Source organism: Oncorhynchus mykiss, chromosome 11 (genome assembly GCF_013265735.2).
Source record: "Oncorhynchus mykiss isolate Arlee chromosome 11, USDA_OmykA_1.1, whole genome shotgun sequence".
Lineage (NCBI taxonomy): Eukaryota > Metazoa > Chordata > Actinopteri > Salmoniformes > Salmonidae > Oncorhynchus > Oncorhynchus mykiss.
This window is the reverse complement of record NC_048575.1, coordinates 64,448,162-64,472,943: the sequence shown is the minus strand read 5'-3', so window position 1 is coordinate 64,472,943 and position 24,782 is coordinate 64,448,162. Positions and strand designations below refer to the sequence as shown.

General features: G+C 43.3%; 1 protein-coding gene across 1 annotated transcript; it reads left to right on the top strand.

The window, feature by feature from the left end:
• On the top strand, positions 1-24,782 carry LOC110536227. The gene is made up of 7 exons (XM_021621872.2): positions 1-168; positions 11,098-12,098; positions 16,310-16,361; positions 16,891-17,023; positions 20,369-20,523; positions 22,919-23,158; positions 23,392-24,782. The coding sequence occupies exons 1-7, from the start codon at positions 88-90 to the stop codon at positions 24,223-24,225; spliced, it is 2,496 nt and encodes an 831-aa protein (XP_021477547.2). The 5' UTR covers positions 1-87; the 3' UTR covers positions 24,226-24,782.

The following is a 24,782-nucleotide window of genomic DNA, read 5'->3' as shown; positions in this document are numbered from 1 at the left end:
AAGCGCGCCCCCGAGACTTCAGGTGAACGGGAAGCGAGAGCGGGTTATGGTTCAGTGTGCGTCGGGGAAAAGGAAAAAATAAGGAAAATGACCTGCAACAGCTCGTTCTGGGCACATGTGTTCATGACAGCGTATTTACTATGGGTCACGGGATGTGTTGCTCAGAAAGTAAGTAACACATGGCTGCTCTTTGTTTACAGTCTATATTTGCCTCATAAAAAAGCGCAGTGAATTGTTTCACCCGTCATCGGTCTTCTAGTTTAGTGACTGGCTGAAAACTTGTTAAGCAAGAATTAAACTGTATTAAGTTTCCTTGTTGTTGTTGTGTAGCTAGTTATTTTCCACCCAGGGAAAGACAGAATATAGACTTTCCTGGGTAATTTGTAATTATTGTGAGAACTTGATGCACTAAATGCACTGTAAAGTATTGTAGTAGTCCGGTATGCATGTGGACACCACCCGTGCATACACAGGGCTCATCTCTCCAGAAGTTTGAGTATAGTTTTACATTAACAATCACTTTTTAGTAATCTAATACCATTAACTTATAAAATGATCTACTATCCTATCGAGTGCTACAAAAAGCTTATTGACATTTCAATAGGAAGCTTCCGATAGTAATCACCCCAAGTTCAAAGTCATGCTGGGTTGGTACTTGAGGAAAAGAAGTCATTATTTGAAGTGATTTTCCAGTTGATCATTTTGTCAATTTAATGCGCAATTGGATATCAGCTTTTTGCAACTGTAAGATATTACACAAAAATATACATCAATATTAGGCTTTAGCCGGATGTGTCTGCACTTCTTGATAATCAGCTGGCAGCACTCTCTGTAAGGCTGCATTTTCCAACCATGGGGAGGAAAACATCCCATGACACTGAGCATGCACTCAATTTTTTGTCCTCAACTATATCTAGTAGTTAAAGGCAATGGCATGCAGAGTCAGACAGAGAGAGCAGTGAAATGAGAACCACATGGATGAAGCCAGAGCAGGGCATGTTCACCTCCTGTTGGTCTGAGTCTGACTCACTCTCACTTTGTGGTGAAAACAACCCCCACTGCCTGACTGTCTGACACTGACATGGATTTCATGACTTTATTCCTGAACAAGAGCTCTCATAAATCACCCTGTACATACTGTAGAGTAGAGAAACCTTACTCCTGCTCTCTGTTAAACAACACACAGCAGTTTCTGTCTGACAGGGTTCCTAGTACAGTAGTATTTAAGTGTAAACCAACCGTTCCTTTAAAATTCATTATCCGTGTTACATGGCACTGGATTGCATGGTCAGTGGCTTTTTCCTGGTTATTGGGTTTCCACATTCACACTAAGGTGGGGTTTGGGGGTGTAACACACCTGAAACATGTTCAGCTGTATGGTGTAACACACCTGAAACATGTTTAGTACAGTGGAGGCTGCTGAGGGGAGTATGGCTCATTATAATGGCTGGAATGGAGTCAATGGAATGGTATCAAACACATCAAAGATGTGGTTTGCATGTGGTTGATACCACTCCATTGACATCATTCTAGCCATTATTATTAGCCATCCTCCCCTCAGCAGCCTCCACTGGTTTAGCAGTATGGTTGTGCAAAAGATGGTGCAGCAGAAGCAGTCCAGGTGACACTCTGGTTTGGGTTTCTTCTCAATTTGGTCCAAACTAGGAAGAAACCTGTATGTAGGCTATACATTATTATTAATATCTGCTCTCCTCTTCTGAGTGTTCTGTATGTGAACATCTGACACTGTAGCATTGACTTACTGCACATATATTTATGCTATTTATCTGGGGAGAATTAAGCTATTGATCGCCACTGTACTGTATATGAAATATAAGACAGAGGCGTCACATGACCAAATGAATCCATAACATTACTGTGTCATAGTGTCTATGGGCCATGGAAGTGTGCTATTTAATTATGTTCAGTTATTAGCATTTGGGAAAGACTTCCCTAATCTGTTCAGTGCTTACAGGTGATTAACAGAGTCCGGCAGAAGGCGTTCTTTTTAATCACCAAATTCTTCCTGACAACTTTGGCAGCAGTTAGAATGCAGTGGTACCATAAAATCATTTCCCCCCACTTCCTATGTGGTTTCTGGTGCTGTAGCCTCTCCGCAATGATTTGAGTGTGACACGGCCATTGTATTTGCATTCGGAAAGTATTCAGACTGCACGACTTTTCCCACATTTTGTTACATTACAGCCTTATTCTAAAAATAAATCTCATCAATCTACACACAATACCCCATAATAACAAAGCGAAAACAGGTTTTTAGACATTTTATCAAATTTATAAAATGTATAAAATGTATAAAAAACAGAAATACCTTATTTACATAATTATTAAGACCCTTTGCTATGAGACTCGAAATTGAGCTCAGGTGCATCCTGTTTCCATTGATCATCCTTGCGATGTTTCTACAACTTGATTGGAGTCCACCTGTGGTAAATTCAATTGATTAGACATGATTTGGAATGGCACACACCTGTCTATATAACGTCCCACAGTTTACAATGCTTGTCAGAGCAAAAACCAAGCCATGAGGTCGAAGGAATTGTGTGTAGAGCTCAGAGACAGGATTGTGTCAAGGCACAGATCTGGTGAAGGGTACCAAAACATTTCTGCAGCATTGAAGGTCCCCGAAAACACAGTGGCCTCCATCATTCTTCAATGGAAGAATTTTGGAACCACCAAGACTCTTCCAAGAGCTGGCTGCCTGGACAAACTGAGCAATTGGGGGAGAATGGCCTTGGTCAGGGAGGTGACCAAGAACCCGATGGTCACTCTGACAGAGCTCCAGAATTCCTCTGTGGAGATGGGAGAACCTTCCAGAAGGACAACCATCTCTGCAGCACTCCACCAATCAGGCCTTTATGGTAGAGTGGCCAGACGGAAGCCACTCCTCAGTAAAAGGCACATGACAGCCTGCTTGGAGTTAGCCAAAGGCACCTAAAGGACTCTCAGACCATGAGAAACAATATTCTCTGGTCTGATGAAACCAAGATTGAACTCTTTGGCCTGAATGCCAAGCGTCGCGTCTGGAGGAAGCCTGGCACCATACTTATGGTGAAGCATGGTGGTGGCAGTATCATGCTGTGGGGATGTTTTTCAGTGTCAGGGACTGGGAGACTAGTCAGGGTCGAGGGGGAAGATAAATAGAGCAAGGTAAAGAGAGATCCTTGATGAAAACCTTCTCCAGAGCGCTCAGGACCTCAGACTGGGGCGAAGGTTCACCTTCCAACAGGACAAAGACCCTAAGCACACAGCCAAGACAATGCAGGAGTGGCTTCGGGACAAGTCTCTGAATGTCCTTGAGTGGCCCAGCCAGAGCCCGGACTTGAACCCGATCGAACATCTCTGGAGAGACCTAAAAAAAGCTATGCGGCAACTCTCCTCATCCAACCTGACAGAGCTTGAGAGGATCTTCAAAGAATAATGGGAGAAACTCCCCAAATACAGTTGTGCCAAGCTCAATCACTGCCAAAGGTGCTTCAACAAAGTACTGCGTAAAGGGTCTGAATACTTGTGTAAATGTGATATTTCAGTTTTTTTTTTGTAATACATTTGCAAACATTTCTAAAATCCTGTTTTTTGCTTTGTCATTATGTGTTATTGTGTGTAGATTGATGGGGGGGGGGGGGGACAATTTAATAAAATTGTATTGGTCACATACACGTGTTTAGCAGATGTTATTGCGGGTGTAGCGAAATGCTTGTGTTTCTAGCTCCATCAGTACAGTAATATCTAGTAAGTAATATCTGATAATTTCACAACAATACACACATCTAAAGTAAAGGAACGGAATTAAGAAACATTTTCTGGGCTAATAATGTAAGAATTAACAAATAAAAAATACTGCAAAGTTGCCTAGAAACTAGAAGCACGGTCTGCACCATGGTTGTACACCATTTAGAAGAAGGCTGTAATGTAACGAAATGTGGAAAAAGTCAAGTGGTCTGAATCCTTTCCGAATGTACTGTATAGAAATGCCAATTATCTCCTAGAAAATGTGCAATTGTGTGTGATTTCATTGGATTACAAGTGCGGCCATTTTGGTTTCACTATCGCAATTTGCTAAAACTTCATTCTAGTTTTGATTGAAGTGTTGTTTGAGATAATCTGGTGTTTGTTTCTTTATCAACATTTTCCTTTGAATCTTTTTTAAATATATTTTTAAATGTATTTTGTTTTTTCATTGCAGAGTTCTCCCTTGGGTAATTTTAAAATAAATATTAGTTATGACCACCCACTACTACAACACTAGGAAGGAGAATCTCTAAGCCTACAAACTGTCAAGACTCGTCCCCATCCACTGTGACTGAGTGGTTGTGAGCAGTAGAATTCTTAGAACTGAACAACAAAAGCCCTTGGTATATTGAATTGTCAGCGTCCCCAGCTTTAGTTTCTGTGTGCGTAGGGTGCTCACTATCTTTTCAATTATCTGCCTGATGGGGCACTCTAAATGATGCCTTTGTCCTCTTGTCCTCTTTTGTATAAAGTTGATTTTTGGAGCAGCGTAAACAGGCTTGGAATTCATTGCATCCACCCCCAAAAGGGAACCTTTCAACTTTGATAAATCCACCACCCGAACATCTAGACAAATGAGAACCACCCTAACATCTAGACAAATGAGAGCATGTTTGACATTTGAAGTTATGAAATATTACAGTATCTTTACATAATTTCATTGCTTATTCTAATGTTGATTTTTAAACAAGCATCAGTTTGATGCTGAGGAATTCACTGAGGAATTCATCCCCTAGCTAAATGTCTAAAGTCCATAAAGAGACTGGTTCATACTGTAAACACATATTGGTCCGACGGTGAGGTTGGCATGATGGTAAATAAACTGTACTGTTACTTTAAATGAGATGAATGGGCCAGGCAGAGGGAGAGAGCGAGAGCTCCAGCTGCCCAGCTAGCTGGCTTGGCTGTTCTGGCTGTGTGTGTTGTTGTCATCCTGTATGGTGGGGCTACTCGCTCAGCTGCTGAGAGATTAATTACTGAGGATGCATCCATTCACTGCCTGGATCACATTCCAAATCTGGAAATTATTTATCCAAATTGGTCCGAACCACCATGGAGACATAACTCTGACTGACTGCATCTCATCAACATGCTTTAATTTCTAGTCTAGGCGTCCTTAGTTAATGACTGTTAGTGTAACCTTCTATCCAGAGAGGAAGAAAAATACAGGGAAAACTATGTTAATTGGTGTGTGCACCACAAATGTGGAACCCCCTATCCAACATCCCGCCCACTCAGCCACATATCTATGTGGAGTTGGAGGGTCCACCACCACCACTACAATGCTGAACATTCCACTGTCTCATGCGGAGCAGAGAAAATGTGTGGCCCCAACATTGACGACCAAAGATTATCGTGGCCTTGATGGTAATTTGAAAAGGTCTGAATTTTGTGCGGTGATTTAGTGCATGAGGACTCTGCTCTCTCAGGCCAGTGGGGGCAGCTTCAGCTAGAGCCCAATCAGGAAGCTCACCAATTGTTTGTAAACTCACCCTGAGTGAAGCTGAGGACTTGGGATACCTGCATACACCACCACACCATGCTTAGAGTGCCTTCAGAAAGTATTCAAACCCCTTGACTTTTTCCACAATTTGTTATGTTACAGCCATATTCTAAAATAGATTAAATAAAAACAATTCCTCAGCAATCTACATACTATACCCCATAATGACAAAGGTCCCCATGAACACAGTGGCCTCCATCATTCTTAAACGGAAGACGTTTGAAACCACAAAGACTCTTCCTAGAGCTGTCAAACTGAGCAATCGGGGGAGAAGGGCCTTGGTCAGGGAGGGGACCAAGAACCCGATGGTCACTCTGACAGAGCTCTACAGTTCCTCTCTGGAGATGGGAGAGTCTTCCAGAAAGACAACCATCTCTGCAGCACTCCACCAATCAGGCCTTTATGGTAGCCATACAGAAGCCACTCCTCAGTAAAAGTCACATGACAGCCTGCTTGGACTTAGCCAAAAGGCACCTAAAGACTCTCAGACCATGAGAAACAAGATTTTATGGTCTGATGAAACCATGATTGAACTCTTTGGCCTGAATGCCAAGCATCACATCTGGAGGTAACCTGGCACCATCCCTATGGTGAAACATGGTGGTGGCAGCATCATGCTGTGGGATGTTTTTCAGCGTCAGGGACTGGGAGACTAGTCAGGATCGAGGCAAAGATGAACAGAGCAAAGTACAGAGAGATCCTTGATGACAACCTTCTCTAGAGCGCTCAGGACCTCAGACTGGGGCGAAGGTTCACCTTCCAACAGGACAACAACCCTAAGCACATAGTCAAGACAACGTAGGAGTGGCTCTGAATGTCCTTGACTGGCCCAGCCAGAGCCCGGACTTGAACCCGATCTAACATCTCTGGAGAGACCTGAAAATAGTTGTTCAGCAACGCTCCCATCCAACCTGACAGAGCTTGAGAGGATCTGCAGAACAGAATGGGAGAAACTCCCCAAATACAGGTGTGGCAAGCTTGTGGCATCATACCCAAGAAGACTCTAGGCTGTAATCACTGCCAAAGGTGCTTCAACAAAGTACTGAGTGAAGGATCTGAATACTTTTTAAATTTCTAAGAAATTATTCTTATTTTATTTAACCTTTATTTAACTAGGTAAGTCAGTTAATTAAGAACAAATTCTTCTTTACAATGACGGCCTACCAAAAGGCAAAAGGCCTCCTGCGGGGACGGGGGCATGGGATTAAAAAATAAAGATAAAAACAATATAAATATTGGACAAAACACTCATCACAACAAGAGCGACAACACAACACTTCATAGAGAGACCTAGGACAACAACACAGCAAGGCAGCAACACATGACAACACAGCATGGAAGCAACACTACATTAGCTAACAAAAAAAATACTGTTTTTGCTTTGTCATTATGTGGTATTGTGTGTAGATTTGATGAGGGGAAAAAAACAATTTTATACGTTTTAGAATAATGCTGTGGAAAAAGTGTCTGAATACTTTCTGAAGGCACTGTATTGTACAAGTTGTGGGCTCGTGTATCAGTGCCTTTTCACATCTGTGGACAGACAACACCGGGTGCAAGGATGTTGTGTCTTAGTATGGTGCTTATATGACACACAGATTCAGTATTCTCCACAGTAGAAATAACCCCAATGTCTATGCTCTAGATTTCTGTCTGTGTCTGACCTGACCAGCAACAGTGGCTAAATGATTGGACTGTGACAGACATACAGAGGAGCTTCTGAGCCCTGGGTTATATAACACTTCATCTGGGAGTTGGCATAGCTGAAGCGTCAGCCTGTGGCGCAGTGTCACTTTTCTACTCCAGTAAACAGCGCCTGGGAGGATCCCTGCCCCCTTGAGGGGCCCGTCTGGCTGTTTAGGAGCCAGTCAGGGGCTGTTTGTGCATGTGAGGGAAGGGAATGAGTGAGTGTGTGACAGCGATCTCTATGGGAAGTTGAGCCTCTGTTTCAAGGGTTTTAGCTGGTGCTTTCATCATACTAGTTGTATACTCACTAACCTGTTTCAATTCCTCAGTAAGCTCTTCAGTTGTTAGGGAGAGTTTTTTTATGATTTATAGATTGGAATTGTGTTCAAAATTCATATTCCAAACAGCAAATCAATCATAGGGATATTCTTTTAGTAGGCTTTGTATAAAGTTCAAACTATATTTCAGGTAATTTGCAGTTCTGGAAATGTTGTTCTGACAAAGGATTCAAGTTGCTTAACAATATCAATATTATGGTCAACCTCAAACTAATCACAGGTTTGCATTTGACATTCCAATGCACAAGTCATTCTACAGCATTATATGCTTGGCTTCTCTGCTTTTGTACAGGGATCGTCTAGTCAATCTCCTTGTGTGGCACAACTCGGGTGCAATGACCGACCAGCAGGGTCTTCTGTAAACTTTCTGCCTGCTCCTACTTATTAACATCACTTCATTAAAGTGTTATCTCCCATCCCACCATGAAGTGGTGCAACCAAACAGCACTGCTGCCCACTGTTGCCCATGAGAAAAGGCTTCCTTGAATAATGCCCGCCCTGGCTGCGACTGCCAGTGGAGAGGCCTGTGTCTGTGATGTAACAGAACTGGGATGTTTGGCATTATAAGAATGTCCCATTTGCATTTTACACTGTGGCACTTTGAGGCCATTCATGTGTAGTCTACCATGTACATCACACCACAGTGAGGGTGGCCGACCTCCAGATAGCCAGTCCTAGTGCAGCCAGAGCCAGGAAAATGACGGTCCCTGTCCTTCCTTCCCTGACAAAGTTCTCTCTCTTTCTATGTAGCCCACACACTGTCAATAGAAAGAGCCTGGCTACACGAATGTGGATTTGGACACTTATATTGGTCACGGAGACAGACAAACACACCCCTCCCTTCCCCCCCATGTTGTCAAGCTGTTCCCTTCATTCTATAGGGTATGGCACAATACCACTACACTGCACAACACCATAGAGCAAACAGGGAAATTGGCTTACTTCATGCAACCTCTCTGGGAATGGCATTTGACCAGTTCAAATGTCATCCGCGTCATTTATGTATTGTTGTTGTGGCGCTCATGACATGAGTTCCTAGTAAGTCTAAGGCCATTTTCTCTTTTGCACCTTACTATGACATAATGTTTTCACACTAAACAGCAGAGAAAGCTTTGAGAAAGAAAAGGCTATTATACAATACTCTTAGAACTAGTTGGGCTTCAAAGTGTGCCTTGATTCTTATAATTTATCACTGTTATATAAGCCTCTATCACTATCAAATTGTATTTACCACTGCATAAATTAGAATTTGTTTCTGTAATTATTTGATTTTGGTGCCCAAACTTGACAATGAGTGTACTGTGTCCATAGCAATAAAACATTTACCACTTTTCAGTTCATCTTAAAGAGCCAATGAACACCCCAATTAGCACGTGTGTTTTTCTGTTGCTCATTAGAAGCAACAGAAAAGGTGTGTTTCTGATTCCGCGTTTGGTTAATGATGTTTGTCCCACATGAGACACTGTAGACCCGGAAGCCTATTTCACTCCCTCGAAATCCCCAGAATGAATCTAAGATAAGTCAAGAAATCTGTAATTTATTTAGACATGTTTTCTGAGGATGTTTTAGTTGCACAGTTTTACATCTAACTAAGGTGTTTGGTGCAGTATTTCTCAAGTAAAAAAATGTGCAACGTGTTGTTTTATTAAAACAAAGCCAGAGGTGCTGGGCAGGTGCTGGGCAATGCCAAGAGTGTGCAAAGCTGTCATCAAGGCAAAGGGTGTCTACTTTGAAGAATCTCAAATCTCAAATATACTTGGATTTGTTTAACACTTTTTTGGTTACTACATGATTCCATATGTGTTATTTCATAGTTTTGATGTTGTCATTGTTATTCTACAATGTAGAAAATAGTAGAAATAACGAAAAAACCTTGAATGAGTAGGCGTGTCCAAATGTTTGACTGCTACTGTACATCCTCAAATCAAACTTAATTTACCTGTTGTGGCGCATGGATGTTCCAAACTCCGTTTTAGACGAGACTGACTTTATGACAAATTATTCTATTTACACTTTATATTAAATTTTGACACTAGAATAACTGTTTCTGACTCGTATCGATGCCACACAGGCCATTTCCAAATGGATTTGTTTTGCTTTTTAAAGGCACTCCTTCTGTTATTATAATTTGTCAATTGTATTTAATACAAACCAAAAACACATACTGGATTACTAGCACAACACATGGTGGCTTATCTCTTTCAACACAAGTGGCTTGTCTCTTTCCCATGTATATAATATACATATTTTCCCATGGTTAGAAATAATAGCTAAGATGAATACGCTGTTGCAATGTTTTGATCCAATGTTTTTAGTCAAATGTTGTTCACCAACATATTGCAAAATTGTTGAGTCATTAAGTGGTCAGGATAGGGAGGTCTGAAACAGATTGATTACATATGCTGTTACGTGATGGTCAGGCGATCAGGACTGTTACACCTCTGGCGTGATATCCTTAATAAAATGCATTCAATATTTTCGGTGCATTCATGTGCTTTGAAAACACCTCTTTCATTAACTGTACAGAACACACACCACACACACACACAGATATGTATGTCCTTACTGCCCTCCAGCTCTCTGTAAGGGACATTCTGACCTGGCTGTGAGGCTGCCAGCTGTATCAGCAATAGAGAGGCCTTTGAGTTGCAGTCAGAAGGACGGAGGGGATTGCTGAGGCCAAACCTAGCAGCAGCCTCTCTCATACAGTGATGACTGAAAAGTACATCCAGATTTGGCTTCTTAAAATCTGAGGAATGCCTTTGATAAATGCATGCATATGGAGAGATGAGATGGGCCATGGAGTGGCAATCAAAGTGTCTATCTGGCGTTGGTCGATGGCAGTGGTGCTGGTGCTCCTTTTGCTCACACACACACCGTGTTTTAAATGTGTTTCCAGCCAGACTACTAGTGTTGCCTGGGGCATTGGCTGGTTTGTTACCTGTCTGGTGGTGGAGGCTGTGCTGGTTGAGCCCCGGCTAGGTCGTTGCTCGGTTCCCACAGTCCATAACCTGGGCTGAGAGGAAAGCTCATAAACACACCAGCCCTCCTACAAAGGTCTGGACCTGAGCTCTGGGCCCAGCAGCCCCAGCCACACATCTGCCACTGCTTAGCCAGGCTGAGGTCCCCTTCCACCGTCCACCCCACACACCTGGGAAGCATTACAGCCAGCTCAGCGTGTTTTAAGAAACCCTCCCCAGGGTTACCCAAGCACAGGCATGCAAGGCACCGCCATGGCTTTGATATACTGGCTGGCAGAAGAGGAGGGTTGAATAGTTCAGGTCTGGTTGCAGTTCATTGTTTTTTAGGCAATGTGCAATTCAGCTCAACTGTATTATTTGTTTAAAAGGCAGCCTTATTTGTATTATATGTCCCTAGACGTTATCATCATGTCTTTTTATTTTATTTTTATGTCTGCTGATTTTCTGTAGGTCTTTAACAAGTGCTGGTATACAGTAGAGATGTCGATCATTAGAGATGCTAGCGTTTTTACGTACACTCATGTCCCCCTCACCAAGCCCATGTATGTGATTATTGCAGGTCTACTTTGATTGTGGAGCGAAGGTGGATGTTGTGGATGTCCAAGGCCTCATCCTGTCTCCTGGGTTTCCCTATAACTATTCCTCAGGGACCCACTGTGTCTGGCAGTTCTTTGTGCCCGTCGGCCACCAGCTCATACTGGAGATATTTGACTTTGACGTGTTCGAGAGCCACGACCCCTCTGCCCAGTACACTGCCATCTCTAACTTGAAAGTGGAAGATGCTGAGGCTGACGATGGGGCAACGTTCCCGTCTGGCGGTCCGGTCACAGATGAAAACATGTCAATGCTGGCTAAAGACGTCCCCGTAACTCAGGCTCAGGGGGGCAGAGCGAAAGCCCCCCAGTCCTCCTTCCAACATGACAAGGTCAAGCAGGTGGTGGTGCAAGAGCAGTCCACCAAGATGGAGATCGCCAAAGTCTCCAACTCTGCTAAAAGGTCCACCTCTGATATTGCATCCCCACATCCCCCCTCACACCTCTTACCCAGGGACCAGGCAGCGGTGAACTCAATCACCTCTCCTCTCCTCAGAGGCGACCCTGACCTGAACCCTACCGCTAACCCCAGAGCAGCAGCCCCAGACCTGGCTGTGGTTGTAGACAAGGCCACCACTCCGACCTCTCCGCCCCCCACGGACAATGAGTCAGTGAGCTCTGAGACCCAGGTGGTGGACGCTTGCCCCCACGACGTCCTCTACATCTCAGACCTCCTCACTTTCTCCTCGCGCTTCTGCGGCTCCAACAGGCCCTCCAGCAGCCAGCTGGTGTTTGGCTCCAGCCAGGAGATGGTAGAGGTCATCATGGAGTTGATCACCACCACCCACTGGGGCCGCGGCTTCGCCCTGCTCTTTCACTACCACAACCGGACAGAACCGGATGGAGATGACCCCCGGCACGCCTACGCCCCTGCCGGGGCCAGCAAGATGGGCTCTCTGCTGGCTGCCATGAGCGGAGCAGCCTTCTTTGCCATGGTGCTCACCAGCACTCTATGCATAATTTTCAGGTATGTAAAAGCATGCAGAGAGAGTTGCTGTGGTATGACATCCATTTGTCACATATGTGTTGTGTTATCAGGGAGTCAGAGCAACCTATTTATATCCAACCAGTACGTCAGGGGTGACATGCAGAGAGAATTGTGCAAGTGTTACCGGTGTAGATTGCCTCTGCGTTGTGTTTTGATCGGCTTACATATACTGTACGGTGCATTCGGAAAGTGCATTTTGTTACGTTACAGCCTTTTTCTGAAATTGATTAAATAAAAAAAGATCCTCATCAATCTACACACAATACCCCATAATTACAAAGCGAAATATATATATATTTTTTTGCAAATGTATTAAAAATAAAAAACAGAAATATTAAGTATTAAGACCCTTTGTTATGAGACTCAAAATTGAGCTCCGGTGCATCCTGTTTCTATTGATCATCCTCTAGATGTTTCTATTTTATTGAAGTCCACCTGTGGTAAATTCAATTGATTGGACATGATTTGGAAAGACACATCTGTCTATATAAGGTCCCACAGTTGACAGTGAATGTCAGAGCATAAACCAAGCTCCAGAGTTCCTCTGTGGAGATGGGAGAACCTTCCAGAAGAACAACCATCTCTGCAGCACTCCACCAATCAGGCCTTTATGGTAGAGTGGTCAGACGGAAGCCACTCCTCAGGAAAAGGCACATGAGAGCCTGCTTGGAGGTTTTCCAAAAGGCACCTAAAGGACTCTCAGACCATGAGAAACAAGATTCTTTGTTCCGATGAAACCAAGATTGAACTCTTTGGCTTGAATGCCAAGCGTCAAGTCTGAAAGAAACCTGGCACCATCCATACGGTGAAGCATCGTGGTGGCAGAATCATGCTGTGGGGATGTTTTTCAGCGGCGGGGAAAGAGAGATCCTCGATGAAAACCTGCTCCAGAGCACTCAGGACCTCAGACTGGGGCGAAGGTTCACTTTCCAGCAGGACAACGACCCTAAGCACACAGCCAAGACAACACGGGAGTGGCTTCGGGACAAGTCTCTGAATGTCCTTGAATGGCCCAGCCAAAGCTCGGACTTGAATCTGATCTAACATCTCTGGAGAGACCTCCAAGTTCGTGATATCCAATTGGTAGTTACAGTCTTGTCCCATCATTGCAACTCCCGTACAGACTCGAGAGAGGCTAAGGTCAAGAGCCGTGCGTCCTCCGAAACACGATCCCGCCAAGCCTCATTGCTTCTTCACACACTGCTCGCTTAAACCGAAAGCCAGCCGCACCAATGTGTCGGAGGAAACACGTACAGCTGGCGACCGAAGTCAGTGTACATGCACCTGGCCGCCACAAGGAGTCGCTAGAGCACAATGGGACAAGGATATTCCAGCTGGCCAAACCCTCCCCTAACCGGATGACGCTGGGCCAATTGTGCACTGCCTCATGGGTCTCCCGGTCGTGGCCCCCCTATGGGACTCCCAATCATGGCCATTTGTGATACAGCCCGGGATCGAACCCAGATCTGCAGTGACGCCTGTAGCACTGCGATGCAGTGCCTTAGACCGCTGTGCCACTCGAGAGGCCCCGACCAAAAATACAAACATTTATACATTTTAGAATAAGGCTGTAACGTAACAAAATGTGGAAAAAGTCAAGGGGTCTGAATACTTTCCGAATGCACTGTAACAATTAAATTGTTTCACATAACAGTACAATAACAAACACAATGTACACTATAGCTTATAGGCCTAGGCTAGCCAGCCAGCCAACCAGGCGTTATGTACATGACATGCACTTGTGAACTGCTAACGGTAAAATATTGTCAACATTTCTTAACAAACAAAAACACATGGCATACCTGACAACAGGAAAAACTTGCTGTGCTGTCCTTGTACGCCAACTCCTCTGCAAAGTACAAATTCACAACGAAAGGGGACATGAATAGCCCAATGACGATGTAGCCTACAGTAAAAAGTACAATAGATGGCTAACATGTACAGTATGCATAACGTATCTGATAAAAAGTTAACAAATGCATGAATATCCCAATATACTGGTAGGAGACCATAATGTTACACAGTCAAGGACCATGTAAACTCATTATAAGTGGTTTAACATGTAGTATTAATTATGATTTTCATGACACAATTTTACTGTAACCTAGCTCTTCCACATGGGTACATTAGACAGGGAAAGGTATGGGGCGCAGGGGAAGTTTTCAGGTGGATTACAGGAGGAGAAGGAATGTACAGTAATATCAGGCATGGAACTATTCAGATTTTGTGTTATTATACAATATGAAATTCAACATTTTTATTTTGTCATACACATTTTGTGATTGCTTTCCCTATTGACTCAAGCATAAACATAAACAAGACCATGCACAATGGGAATGATTGTCTCTTCATGATCCCTGTAGTTCACCTGTGCAACATCTTCAGGTAAAGCAAGCCATGTAGAAAGAAATTAGTCATAAAGATACCTTTGTCAGACATGTTTTGTGTTATAAATATATTTCCCTGACAACCTGAGACATGCAGTTCTCAAGCATAAACATAAACTAGACCATGCACATTCTGCACAATGGCAAGAATTGTCCTTTTATGACCCTCCAAGGGAGATGGCACAACTGTTGGGTCTTTGATGTTGGCCAGTGTAACAAAGATTCCCCCCATGAATGAGATGGTAGCCGTGAATGGGATAGTCTGCCAGTCAGTCCTCCTCCTCCACTAGTGTGCTGCTGCTGATGGCCTGCCTGTTGACTCAGCTGGAGGCCTTGGTTGGTCCCTGATGAGACCCAGTGAAAGGTTTGGGTGTAGCTGCCTTGATGTGCAGCATTATCACCATTCTACAGAGAGGGAGAGGGAGAGCGAGCGAGTGAGACACGGAGGGAACGAGACGGAGGGAACGAGACGGAGGGAGGGTGAGGGCCGTTCAAGGTGCAGCACCTGGCATCGATTCCAACTGACGAAGAGAAATGCAGCCATACAAAAGCCAGTGGGAGAATAAGGAAGGAAGACGAGAAGAGCAGAGATCCTTGTGTTGCTGTGCTGTGAGCCTCTGTCCTGCCGAGGTGCCATCATGGTTGTTTAATAGAACAAGAACAACATACAGTATCAAAAGGTGTAATTTACAGGTTGTTCTCTTGGTCGATCCCATGGGGAGACAACAGTAGCACACGCTGCTAGTACCAGTTCTATAGCAGGGTGTAATATTATCCATGCCAGGTGACTAAATGAGTATCACCGTTGTACTCAACCAGCCTGATTCACATCTCTAGTTCCCTCCAGGAAGGTTTCAATTCCTATACATATAAAACATCTATCTCTATGAAAATTCCCCTCAATCTAGTCAACTAAACTCAAAGGAAAAGCACAGTTTTTTTTTATTACTTGTGCAATTTAACATTTTTCTCAGCTTGAAAGCATTCTGTATTGAAAAAACAAATACACACACAATACTTTATGATATACTGTTGCAACATACTGTACATCTCCGTGAAATAGGTTACACAGTAGAAATGGGTTATTCTCAAAAACCTATGAGTGGCTGTTGAGCACAATAAGCCCATTTGTGTAGTTCTTACTTCTTGCTGCTAATGAAAGGGAAATTGAAAACACACTTCTAATAAAATGAAAGTCTAATTACCAGGAACAACAACACACGGATTAAACATGATCAGGAAGCCAAGAAGGGCATTTCCATCATGCGAAATATTTTTATGTATTTTTTTATTTGACCCTTTATTTGACCTGGTAAGTTGACTCAAAACACATTCTCATTTACAGCAACGACTTCCACAGCCATGACTGCTTTAGAGAAATCCCTCATGCATGTTGGAGAGCAGTTAGAGTTGTATTAGTCGTGTCCTGGCGCCATGGTTTTTAATTGTACCAGAAATGGGTATACAAAAGCATTTAGATCTTGGTTAATGAACAGAATCCCCTCAGCTGCTTGAGCTGCCCTTTAGAGAAACAACTTGGGGCTGTTTGTATGTCGTGATTTAGCTAGCTAGACTTTTTATGTTTTGAGGAAGAACCTCAGTGAAGTTCCCGTTTCTAATTGTGGGGGAATATGTTCATTTTGTAAAACATTTTGGAGAACAGTTGCCCTAAATAACAGTCAAGCTTTCACAAATAGCATGAAAGAGAATGTCGTCAAAAAAGTAAATAATGGTTTTCAAAGATATGTAAAACAGTCAAGAAATGCATAACTGCAATGTTGTGGCTCTTTTTTTGTTTTCCAGACCTAAACTATGTCCGAAAAGAGCCAGCTCTTGCTCATCCAACAACTCTGAGGTAAACGGAAAACGACCCTTGTGTGTGTGTGTGTGTGTGTGTGTGTGTGTGTGTCCAGACATTCCTCTGTAGGCTAGCTTCTGACTGGAATCAGGGAACATTTCATTCATATCCTCTAGACTACAGCCACTGGAACAAATGCAAATACCCTCCGCTGGCCTGGCGCTGTTGTTGTCCAACTTCTCCCACGCAGGGCAGGCAGCCTGAGGTAGACTGACTGGGGTCAGACTGACTCACACACACACACACACACACTGGACAAGTTACACTTCCCTAATACACTTCTATTTGGGATTGAACTTTAGTGTGCTAACAAGGAAAGAAGCAAAACAGTCCTACAAGTTCTGGTCTCTTTTAGTATCTTATTGCCACGAGATCCTAATACCCCATTGTTTATCAAAACATTTGATTAATGGATCAAAACAACTTTAGTTTATGTCTGTATTTCATAGTGCTGTGCAGCCCTACTCCCTTGGTGTATGTGCTCTGGTAGGCAGCTGTAATAGTACTTGCTGACTCTAAATTGTAGGTGCAGGAGGGAGTGCAGAACTCTGGAGCTGACGTCCGTGAGCTGCAGCTGGTGGCTCCTAATCAGCCCAGCCTGGAGGTCCCTAGGACAGCAGAGAACGACAACAACCACTCCCTCAGCCTCACACACACAGGTGGGTATGCACACGCACGCATTCGCATGCGCGCGCGCGCGCACACACACACACACACTATCTCCTCTCTCTCCCTCTAACACTCCCCTGTTTTTCCCTCTACTTGTGCTCCAGCCACCTAGCCTAGTGAATCCGCTCGCTCCCCCTGACCTGCTCCCCCTCTCTATCTCCATGATTGAGGGGTACCGCTGGGGTGTTTGGTCTGGTTCCAACCTGGCTGACTGACTTAATCTGCCCCTAAACCTAACTTACATGTTCAGTGTAATTGTGACACTGTTATTTCATTCAGCTGTGAAACTATGACAGAAAAATTGTACACTTGGCCTGACTGTCAGACCTCCAACACACAGTAATAGAGCAGGTAGGATTCTCAACAGTAATAGAACTTGTAGGATTCTAAACAATAATAGAACTGGTAGGATTCTCAACAGTAATATAACTTGTAGGATTCTCAACAGTAATAGAACTGGTAGGATTCTCAACAGTAATAGAACTTGTAGGATTCTAAACAATAATAGAACTGGTAGGATTCTAAACAACAATATAAATAATACAACTGGTAGGATTCTAAACAATAATAGAGCTGGTAGGATTCTAAACAGTAATAGAGCTGGTAGGATTCTAAACAGTAATAGAGCTGGTAGGATTCTAAACAATAATATAAATAATATAACTGGTAGGATTCGAAACAATAATAGAGCTGGTAAGATTCTAAACAGTAATAGAAATAATAGATCTGGTAGGATTCTAAACCGTAATAGAAATAATATAACTGGTAGGATTCTAAACAGTAATAGAGCTGGTGTGATTCTAAACAGTAATAGAGCTGGTATGATTCTAAACAATAATAGAACTAATAGGATTCTAAACAGTAATAGAAATAATATAACTGGTAGGATTCTAAACAGTAATAGAGCTGGTAGGATTCTAAACAGTAATATAAATAATGGAACTGGTAGGATTCTAAACAGCAATAGAACTGGTAGGATTCTAAACAATAATAGAGCTGGTAGGATTCTAAACAGTAATAGATATAATAGAACTAGTAGGATTCTAAACAATAATAGAACTAGTAGGATTCTAAACAATAATAGAGCTGGTAGGATTCTAAACAGTAATAGAGCGGGTAGGATTCTAAACAGTAATCGAGCGGGTAGGATTCTAAACAGTAATAGAAATAATATAACTGGTAGGATTCGAAACAGTAATAGAGCTGGTAGGATTCTAAACAGTAATAGAGTTGGTAGGATTCTAAACAGTAATAGTTCTGGTAGGATTCTAAACAATAACAGAAATAATAGAACTGGTAGGATTCTAAACAATAATAGAACTGGTAGGATTCTAAACAATAATAGAGCTGGTAGGATTCTAAACAATAATAGAACTGGTAGGATTCTAAACAACAATATAAATAATACAACTGGTAGGATTCTAAACAATAATAGAGCTGGTAGGATTCTAAACAGTAATAGAGCTGGTAGGATTCTAAACAGTAATAGAACTTGTAGGATTCTAAACAATAATAGAACTGGTAGGATTCTAAACAACAATATAAATAATACAACTGGTAGGATTCTAAACAATAATAGAGCTGGTAGGATTCTAAACAGTAATAGAGCTGGTAGGATTCTAAACAGTAATAGAGCTGGTAGGATTCTAAACAATAATATAAATAATATAACTGGTAGGATTCGAAACAATAATAGAGCTGGTAAGATTCTAAACAGTAATAGAAATAATAGATCTGGTAGGATTCTAAACCGTAATAGAAATAATATAACTGGTAGGATTCTAAACAGTAATAGAGCTGGTGTGATTCTAAACAGTAATAGAGCTGGTATGATTCTAAACAATAATAGAACTAATAGGATTCTAAACAGTAATAGAAATAATATAACTGGTAGGATTCTAAACAGTAATAGAGCTGGTAGGATTCTAAACAGTAATATAAATAATGGAACTGGTAGGATTCTAAACAGCAATAGAACTGGTAGGATTCTAAACAATAATAGAGCTGGTAGGATTCTAAACAGTAATAGATATAATAGAACTAGTAGGATTCTAAACAATAATAGAACTAGTAGGATTCTAAACAATAATAGAGCTGGTAGGATTCTAAACAGTAATAGAGCGGGTAGGATTCTAAACAGTAATCGAGCGGGTAGGATTCTAAACAGTAATAGAAATAATATAACTGGTAGGATTCGAAACAGTAATAGAGCTGGTAGGATTCTAAACAGTAATAGAGTTGGTAGGATTCTAAACAGTAATAGTTCTGGTAGGATTCTAAACAATAACAGAAATAATAGAACTGGTAGGATTCTAAACAATAATAGAACTGGTAGGATTCTAAACAATAATAGAGCTGGTAGGATTCTAAACAGTAATAGATATAATAGAACTAGTAGGATTCTAAACAATAATAGAGCGGGTAGGATTCTAAACAATAATAGAGCTGGTAGGATTCTAAACAGTAATAGATATAATAGAACTAGTAGGATTCTAAACAATAATAGAGCTGGTAGGATTCTAAACAGTAATATAAATAATAGAACTGGTAAGATTCTAAACAATAATAGAGCGGGTAGGATTCTAAACAGTAATCGAGCGGGTAGGATTCTAAACAATAATAGAAATAATATAACTGGTGGGATTCTACCACAGACTTAATGAGTACGGTAGACATATTTTCTAATGATCACGGCCATAGAATGGCTCTAAATTGGGAGGTGGGAAGTGCAGCATTAGAAGTCTCAATGGAAAATGGCTTTCGTTTTGGAGTAACACGGGTTTATCCCAGAACAATCCAAAGGCTCTCTCATTGTAGTTGAGCCCACAGAGAGATCTACAGGTCATGACATTTAACCTGTATAACATGAGAGCATTAGGAACACCATGTTTCTCCTCACGCTGAGTTCAACCATGTCACCATGAGTGTTTTTCTATTTTTAGCACCTTGCAATGTCACTCCTCTGTATTCTTTCAAGAATTCATTAAAATAAGTATATTATTTTTGCATCTCGGCCTCCTTGGGTTATTCCTTTTCATGGATTGAGTGCAAGCACCTTTGAAACTCACTGAGTTAACAGAAATATGAGTGGACAAGTACTGTGGCTACAGTGGGTACACAGTGTACTGGGTACACAGTGCAGTAATATACAGTAGCCTATGGAGACCAAGCTGTAACATTCCATTTCGAGTGCTCTTTTAGGGAAAAGCAGTGGAAGTTAGCATAAACTAAGGTGTGATGGTGCAATGCATCTGACTGTTGTGCCTTCAATGTTTTAATTGTATCTGTCACAACTAAATTATTCAAAAACAACTATTCCTTCCTTTCCTTCCCAGGTTCCCCGGTCAGTGTTGGTGGTGACATGTCTGAGCATGCTGAAGTGGACCTCTCATCCAATGGTCTCACGGAACTGGACTTGGGGACAGATGAGGTGTTTATCATTTCATCTGCGCCCAGTACGAGCAGCAGACTGCTGTTCTCGGCCCATACGGTAAGGAGCGAGGCGAGGCAGGTAACCCTGGCTAGGACCAATCAAGGTGCCCTCCTCTAGGGGGGACACGCAGGCAGTAGCAAAGAACCTCCTCTCGGGGTGACATGCAGGCAGTAGCAGAGAATCTCCTCTAGGGGTGACATGCAGGCAGTAGCAGAGAACCTCCTCTAGGGGTGACATGCAGGCAGTAGCAGAGAACCTCCTCTAAGGGTGACATGACACCCAGGCAGAAGCAGAGAACCTCCTCTAGGGTGGCATGACACCCAGGCAGAAGCAGAGAACCTCCTCTAGGGTGGCATGACACCCAGGCAGAAGCAGAGAACCTCCTCTAGAGGTGGAATGACACCCAGGCAGTAGCAGAGAACTTCCTCTAGGGTGGCATGACACCCAGGCAGTAGCAGAGAACCTCCAAGGGGTGGCATGACACCCGGGGAGTAGCAGAGAACCTCCTCTAGGGGTGACATGACACCCAGGCAGAAACAGAGAACCTCCTCTAGGGGTGGCATGACACCCAGGCAGAAGCAGAGAACCTCCTCTAGGGTGGCATGACACCCAGGCAGTAGCAGAGAACCTCCAAGGGGTGGCATGACACCCAGGCAGTAGCAGAGAACTTCCTCTGGGGTGGCATGACACCCAGGCAGTAGCAGAGAACTTCCTCTGGGGTGGCATGACACCCAGGCAGTAGCAGAGAACCTCCAAGGGGTGGCATGACACCCAGGGAGTAGCAGAGAACCTCCTCTAGGGGTGACATGACACCCAGGCAGTAGCAGATAACCCAGTCGAGGTATCAAACGCAGCGACAGGAGATTGAGGGTAGGAGAGGGTATGACCCAGCATTTTTACTTATGCTCTATTGGAATAAGAGTTGACATAAGGCAGACCTGGCAGATATTAGAGAGCTGGCGAGCTTTCCTGCAGCCTAGCCTAATGGATACATTATCTGGGGAGCCAGTTTCCCAGCTTCAAGTGTGTGTGTGTGTGTGTGTGTGTGTGTGTGTGTGTGTGGTGTGTGTGTGTGTGTGTGTGTGGTGCATGGTCTGTGTTTGTAAATGTTCAGACTTTTAATGGGAATATATAAAAACATAATTTAAGTCATTACTTCAGTGTCATAAGTTATTGTTCTAATATCACTTAGTTTGTCAGGCAACAATCTTAGCCTGTGTGTGTGCACGATGAGGGGGGGTCTCTAGACTAAGCGAGCTGTTAGTGATTCTCAGTAAGGATTATTTATCTTTCTGAAAGGAGCAACCCCTTAAACCTCTATCCCCCCAACCTTACCCTCCCCTGATTTACAAGCTGACTGAGGGAAGATTTGTGACTGATGGGCCCTTCACCTCTGACCTGCCATTTATATCAATGAGACACCTACCGTAAAGACTCTCCGAGGCGGTTTTGCGAACACAGATTAAGCCTAGCCCTGGACATGGAGATTCTCCATTGAGCTTACTTTTGGGTCCAGGGTGGCAGGTAGCCTAGTGGTTAGAGTGTTGGGCCAGTAACCAAAAGGTTTCTGGATTGAATCCCCGAGCTGACAAGGTATAAATCTGTCCTTCTGCCCCTGAACAAGACAGTTAACCCACTGTTCCCCGGTAGGCCGACATTGTACAATTTGAGGAACAGTTTGAGAACGAGAGGATCTACAAGGTAAGAAAAATACTTTAATATGAGGAACAAGTTAGTGTTAAGAAATATTGTTAACTGTTAAGTATATAAAAAAACTGTCATTCAGAGTAGGAGAGCAGATCTTGGATCAGGTCCTACCCCCTGTCCATATAATTGTATTAATTATGATCTTAAAGACGACACTGATCCTATATCAGCACTCCTACTCTGAGTAACTTTTTGGGTATGGTTCTTGGGATCATAGAGGTAGGAATTGCTGACTGTACCCACTATCAGACAGCACTTTGTTGTTGTTTTGGATTATACATGCCTGATTCAATGGTTTGCTTGTTGCCCTTTTTAGGTCAACTGTGATTTGAGGTGCAGGTCAGTGCTTGAATATAATGCAACCTCTGATTCTATGCAGCTATTTTTATCCAGCTATCTCTAGCCAATGTCTCATTTACGCTCCGATGCTCAAGTCAATCGAATATGCATTGTATTCACACAGTGGCTCATTTTCCTATGGTCAAATAAAATGATAAAATAATCACATGTAAGTGCTTCCAGTTTTCAGAATAAGACGTTTTCTGCGATGGCAGCAGTTTGTAAAAAAATGCACTGTGTAACATTGCTACAGCGGGTTCACTGGGTTTAAGCATTTAACCTCTTTCAGATGCTTTTCCATTGAGGAACTCTGTTTGTTTACTACTCCCCATGAACACAGACACTGCATGGTGGGTTTGATTGAATTATATTTGATTTGGTTTTTTTTGTGTCTCCCTCCTATCAGCAGCGGGAGAGGTTTCTGAGGCACAGTGACACCGGCCCAGGCCCTGTCAGTGACTGGCCCTCTCCAGACCTGGCTGCCTCGCCCACAGAGACCCGTGCTGCCCAGGATGGCTGTGCCCGACCCCGGCCGCGGGCCTGGAGCGTCCGCACCTTCCAGGACTTCCTCCCTCCACTGCCCCAGTTACACAAGAAGTGGTGCAGTTGGAACTCCACCAGTCCCTTCACTAAGCTGGTGGACAGCGTTAGTAGCTTGGTCATTCAGCAGTGATGTTGAATAATAGTCACACCATCATAAACTGTATATCTTTACATTTTTGTTATTTAGCAGACGCTTTTACCTAGAGTGAGTTACAGTCATGTAATGTATGTTTCTGTGGATTTTGTAAATCATTTTTCAATACTTTTTTTTTAAAACAATGAATGTCATGTTGCACTGCAGAGAGATATGTGCTGACTAGATGTTGTTCCCCACAGGCCCCGTCAGGCTTTGTGTCAGAATGTCGTGGGGATGACAGCAGGAAAGTGTTCTCCGACCCCCAGTTGGAGGCCCAGGATGACAGTAACGCCTCCGACTCCTCCATGAGTAACGTCTCGTATCCCCTCACCCTGCCCGCCCAGAGGCAGCGCCGCCTAAACTCCACTAGCAACATGCGGCGCTCCCGCTTCACCGGGCCCTGCTTCGGCCTGCTCTCTGGGTCCAATCCCTCAGACAGCACCAAGGCCCCCGGGGGCTCCCTCCTCCAGGCCTCCCCGTCCCAACCCAGTAACAGTACCTCTGGGCAGGGGCAGCCGGAAGAAGTGCAGGGTGGGAAGCACCGTGATTTCCCAGCAGAGAGCGACCACGTCAGTGTCCCGGTGTTTGCCATCTGTGAAGAGGAGGACCGGCAGCCCTTGATCCTGACTGAGCACTTGGGGCATTCCTCCATGCTGAATGGACTGAGTCGGGGGGTGTACGAGGCAAAGGGGCCCGCCGGCGGAAGCCTCAACCCTGTCCCCCAGAGCGCAGCCAATGGCCCCCTCCTCCAGAGGGTAAGGTCAGAGTGGAGGCCATGGGGGAGTCAGGCCTCAGGAGGGGCCAGTCCTTACCCTCTCCCTCACCCCTCTGGCTCACACACAGCCACCAATACTAACGAGTCCGCCTTCGTGCACAGCACAGCCAATCAGATCCAGATGCCTTCCCTCAGCCAATTAACAGTGCCATGCAGTGTGACAGGCAATGTGACCAGTGACAGCCCAGCATCCAGTCCATGTGACAGCAGAGCGGACAGACAAAGTATGCAGTCTTGGGTTGGCCCAGCAAAGCAATAATAAACTATTTTTAGTGCCACCTTTGTAAAATGCAAAAACTTACTTTTTGATTACTGAAATCAACTTTTATATGGCATTTCTACATTCTTGAAGTCAATTGCTTTATGGTGACAAACTGGATGTTTTCATACACACTATATATTTTTTATAAAGTTAAAGGCCCAATGCAGACTTTTTAAAATCTCAATATCAAATACTTTCTGGGTAAAATTAAGTACCTTACTGTTATAGTTGTCCAATAAAATGTTAAAACATATACAGAAATAGCTTTTTAGCAAAAAAATATTTCTCAAACTAAAATGTTGTTAAGATTGTCTGGGAGTGGTCTAAGTGAGGGGCCTAATGGGGGGGATATGGGTTGTCCACAAATTTGGTGCCTTTTGATTTCGCCTAATTTTAACATTGTCTTAAAGAGCACGTACAGTTGAAGGCGGAATTTTACATACACCTTAGCCAAATACATTTAAACTCAGTTTTTCACAATTCCTGACATTTAATCCTAGTGAAAATGCCCTGTCTTAGGTCAGTTAGGATCACCACTTTATTTTAAGAATGTG

Excerpts from the sequence above, each read along its gene's own strand:
- LOC110536227 (XM_021621872.2), top strand. The coding sequence starts at position 88 with ATGACCTGCAACAGCTCGTTCTGGGCACATGTGTTCATGACAGCGTAT. Across the intron at positions 12,099-16,309 it reads ACTCTATGCATAATTTTCAG|ACCTAAACTATGTCCGAAAA; the intron begins GTATGTAAAAGC and ends TTTGTTTTCCAG. Across the intron at positions 16,362-16,890 it reads GCTCATCCAACAACTCTGAG|GTGCAGGAGGGAGTGCAGAA; the intron begins GTAAACGGAAAA and ends TCTAAATTGTAG.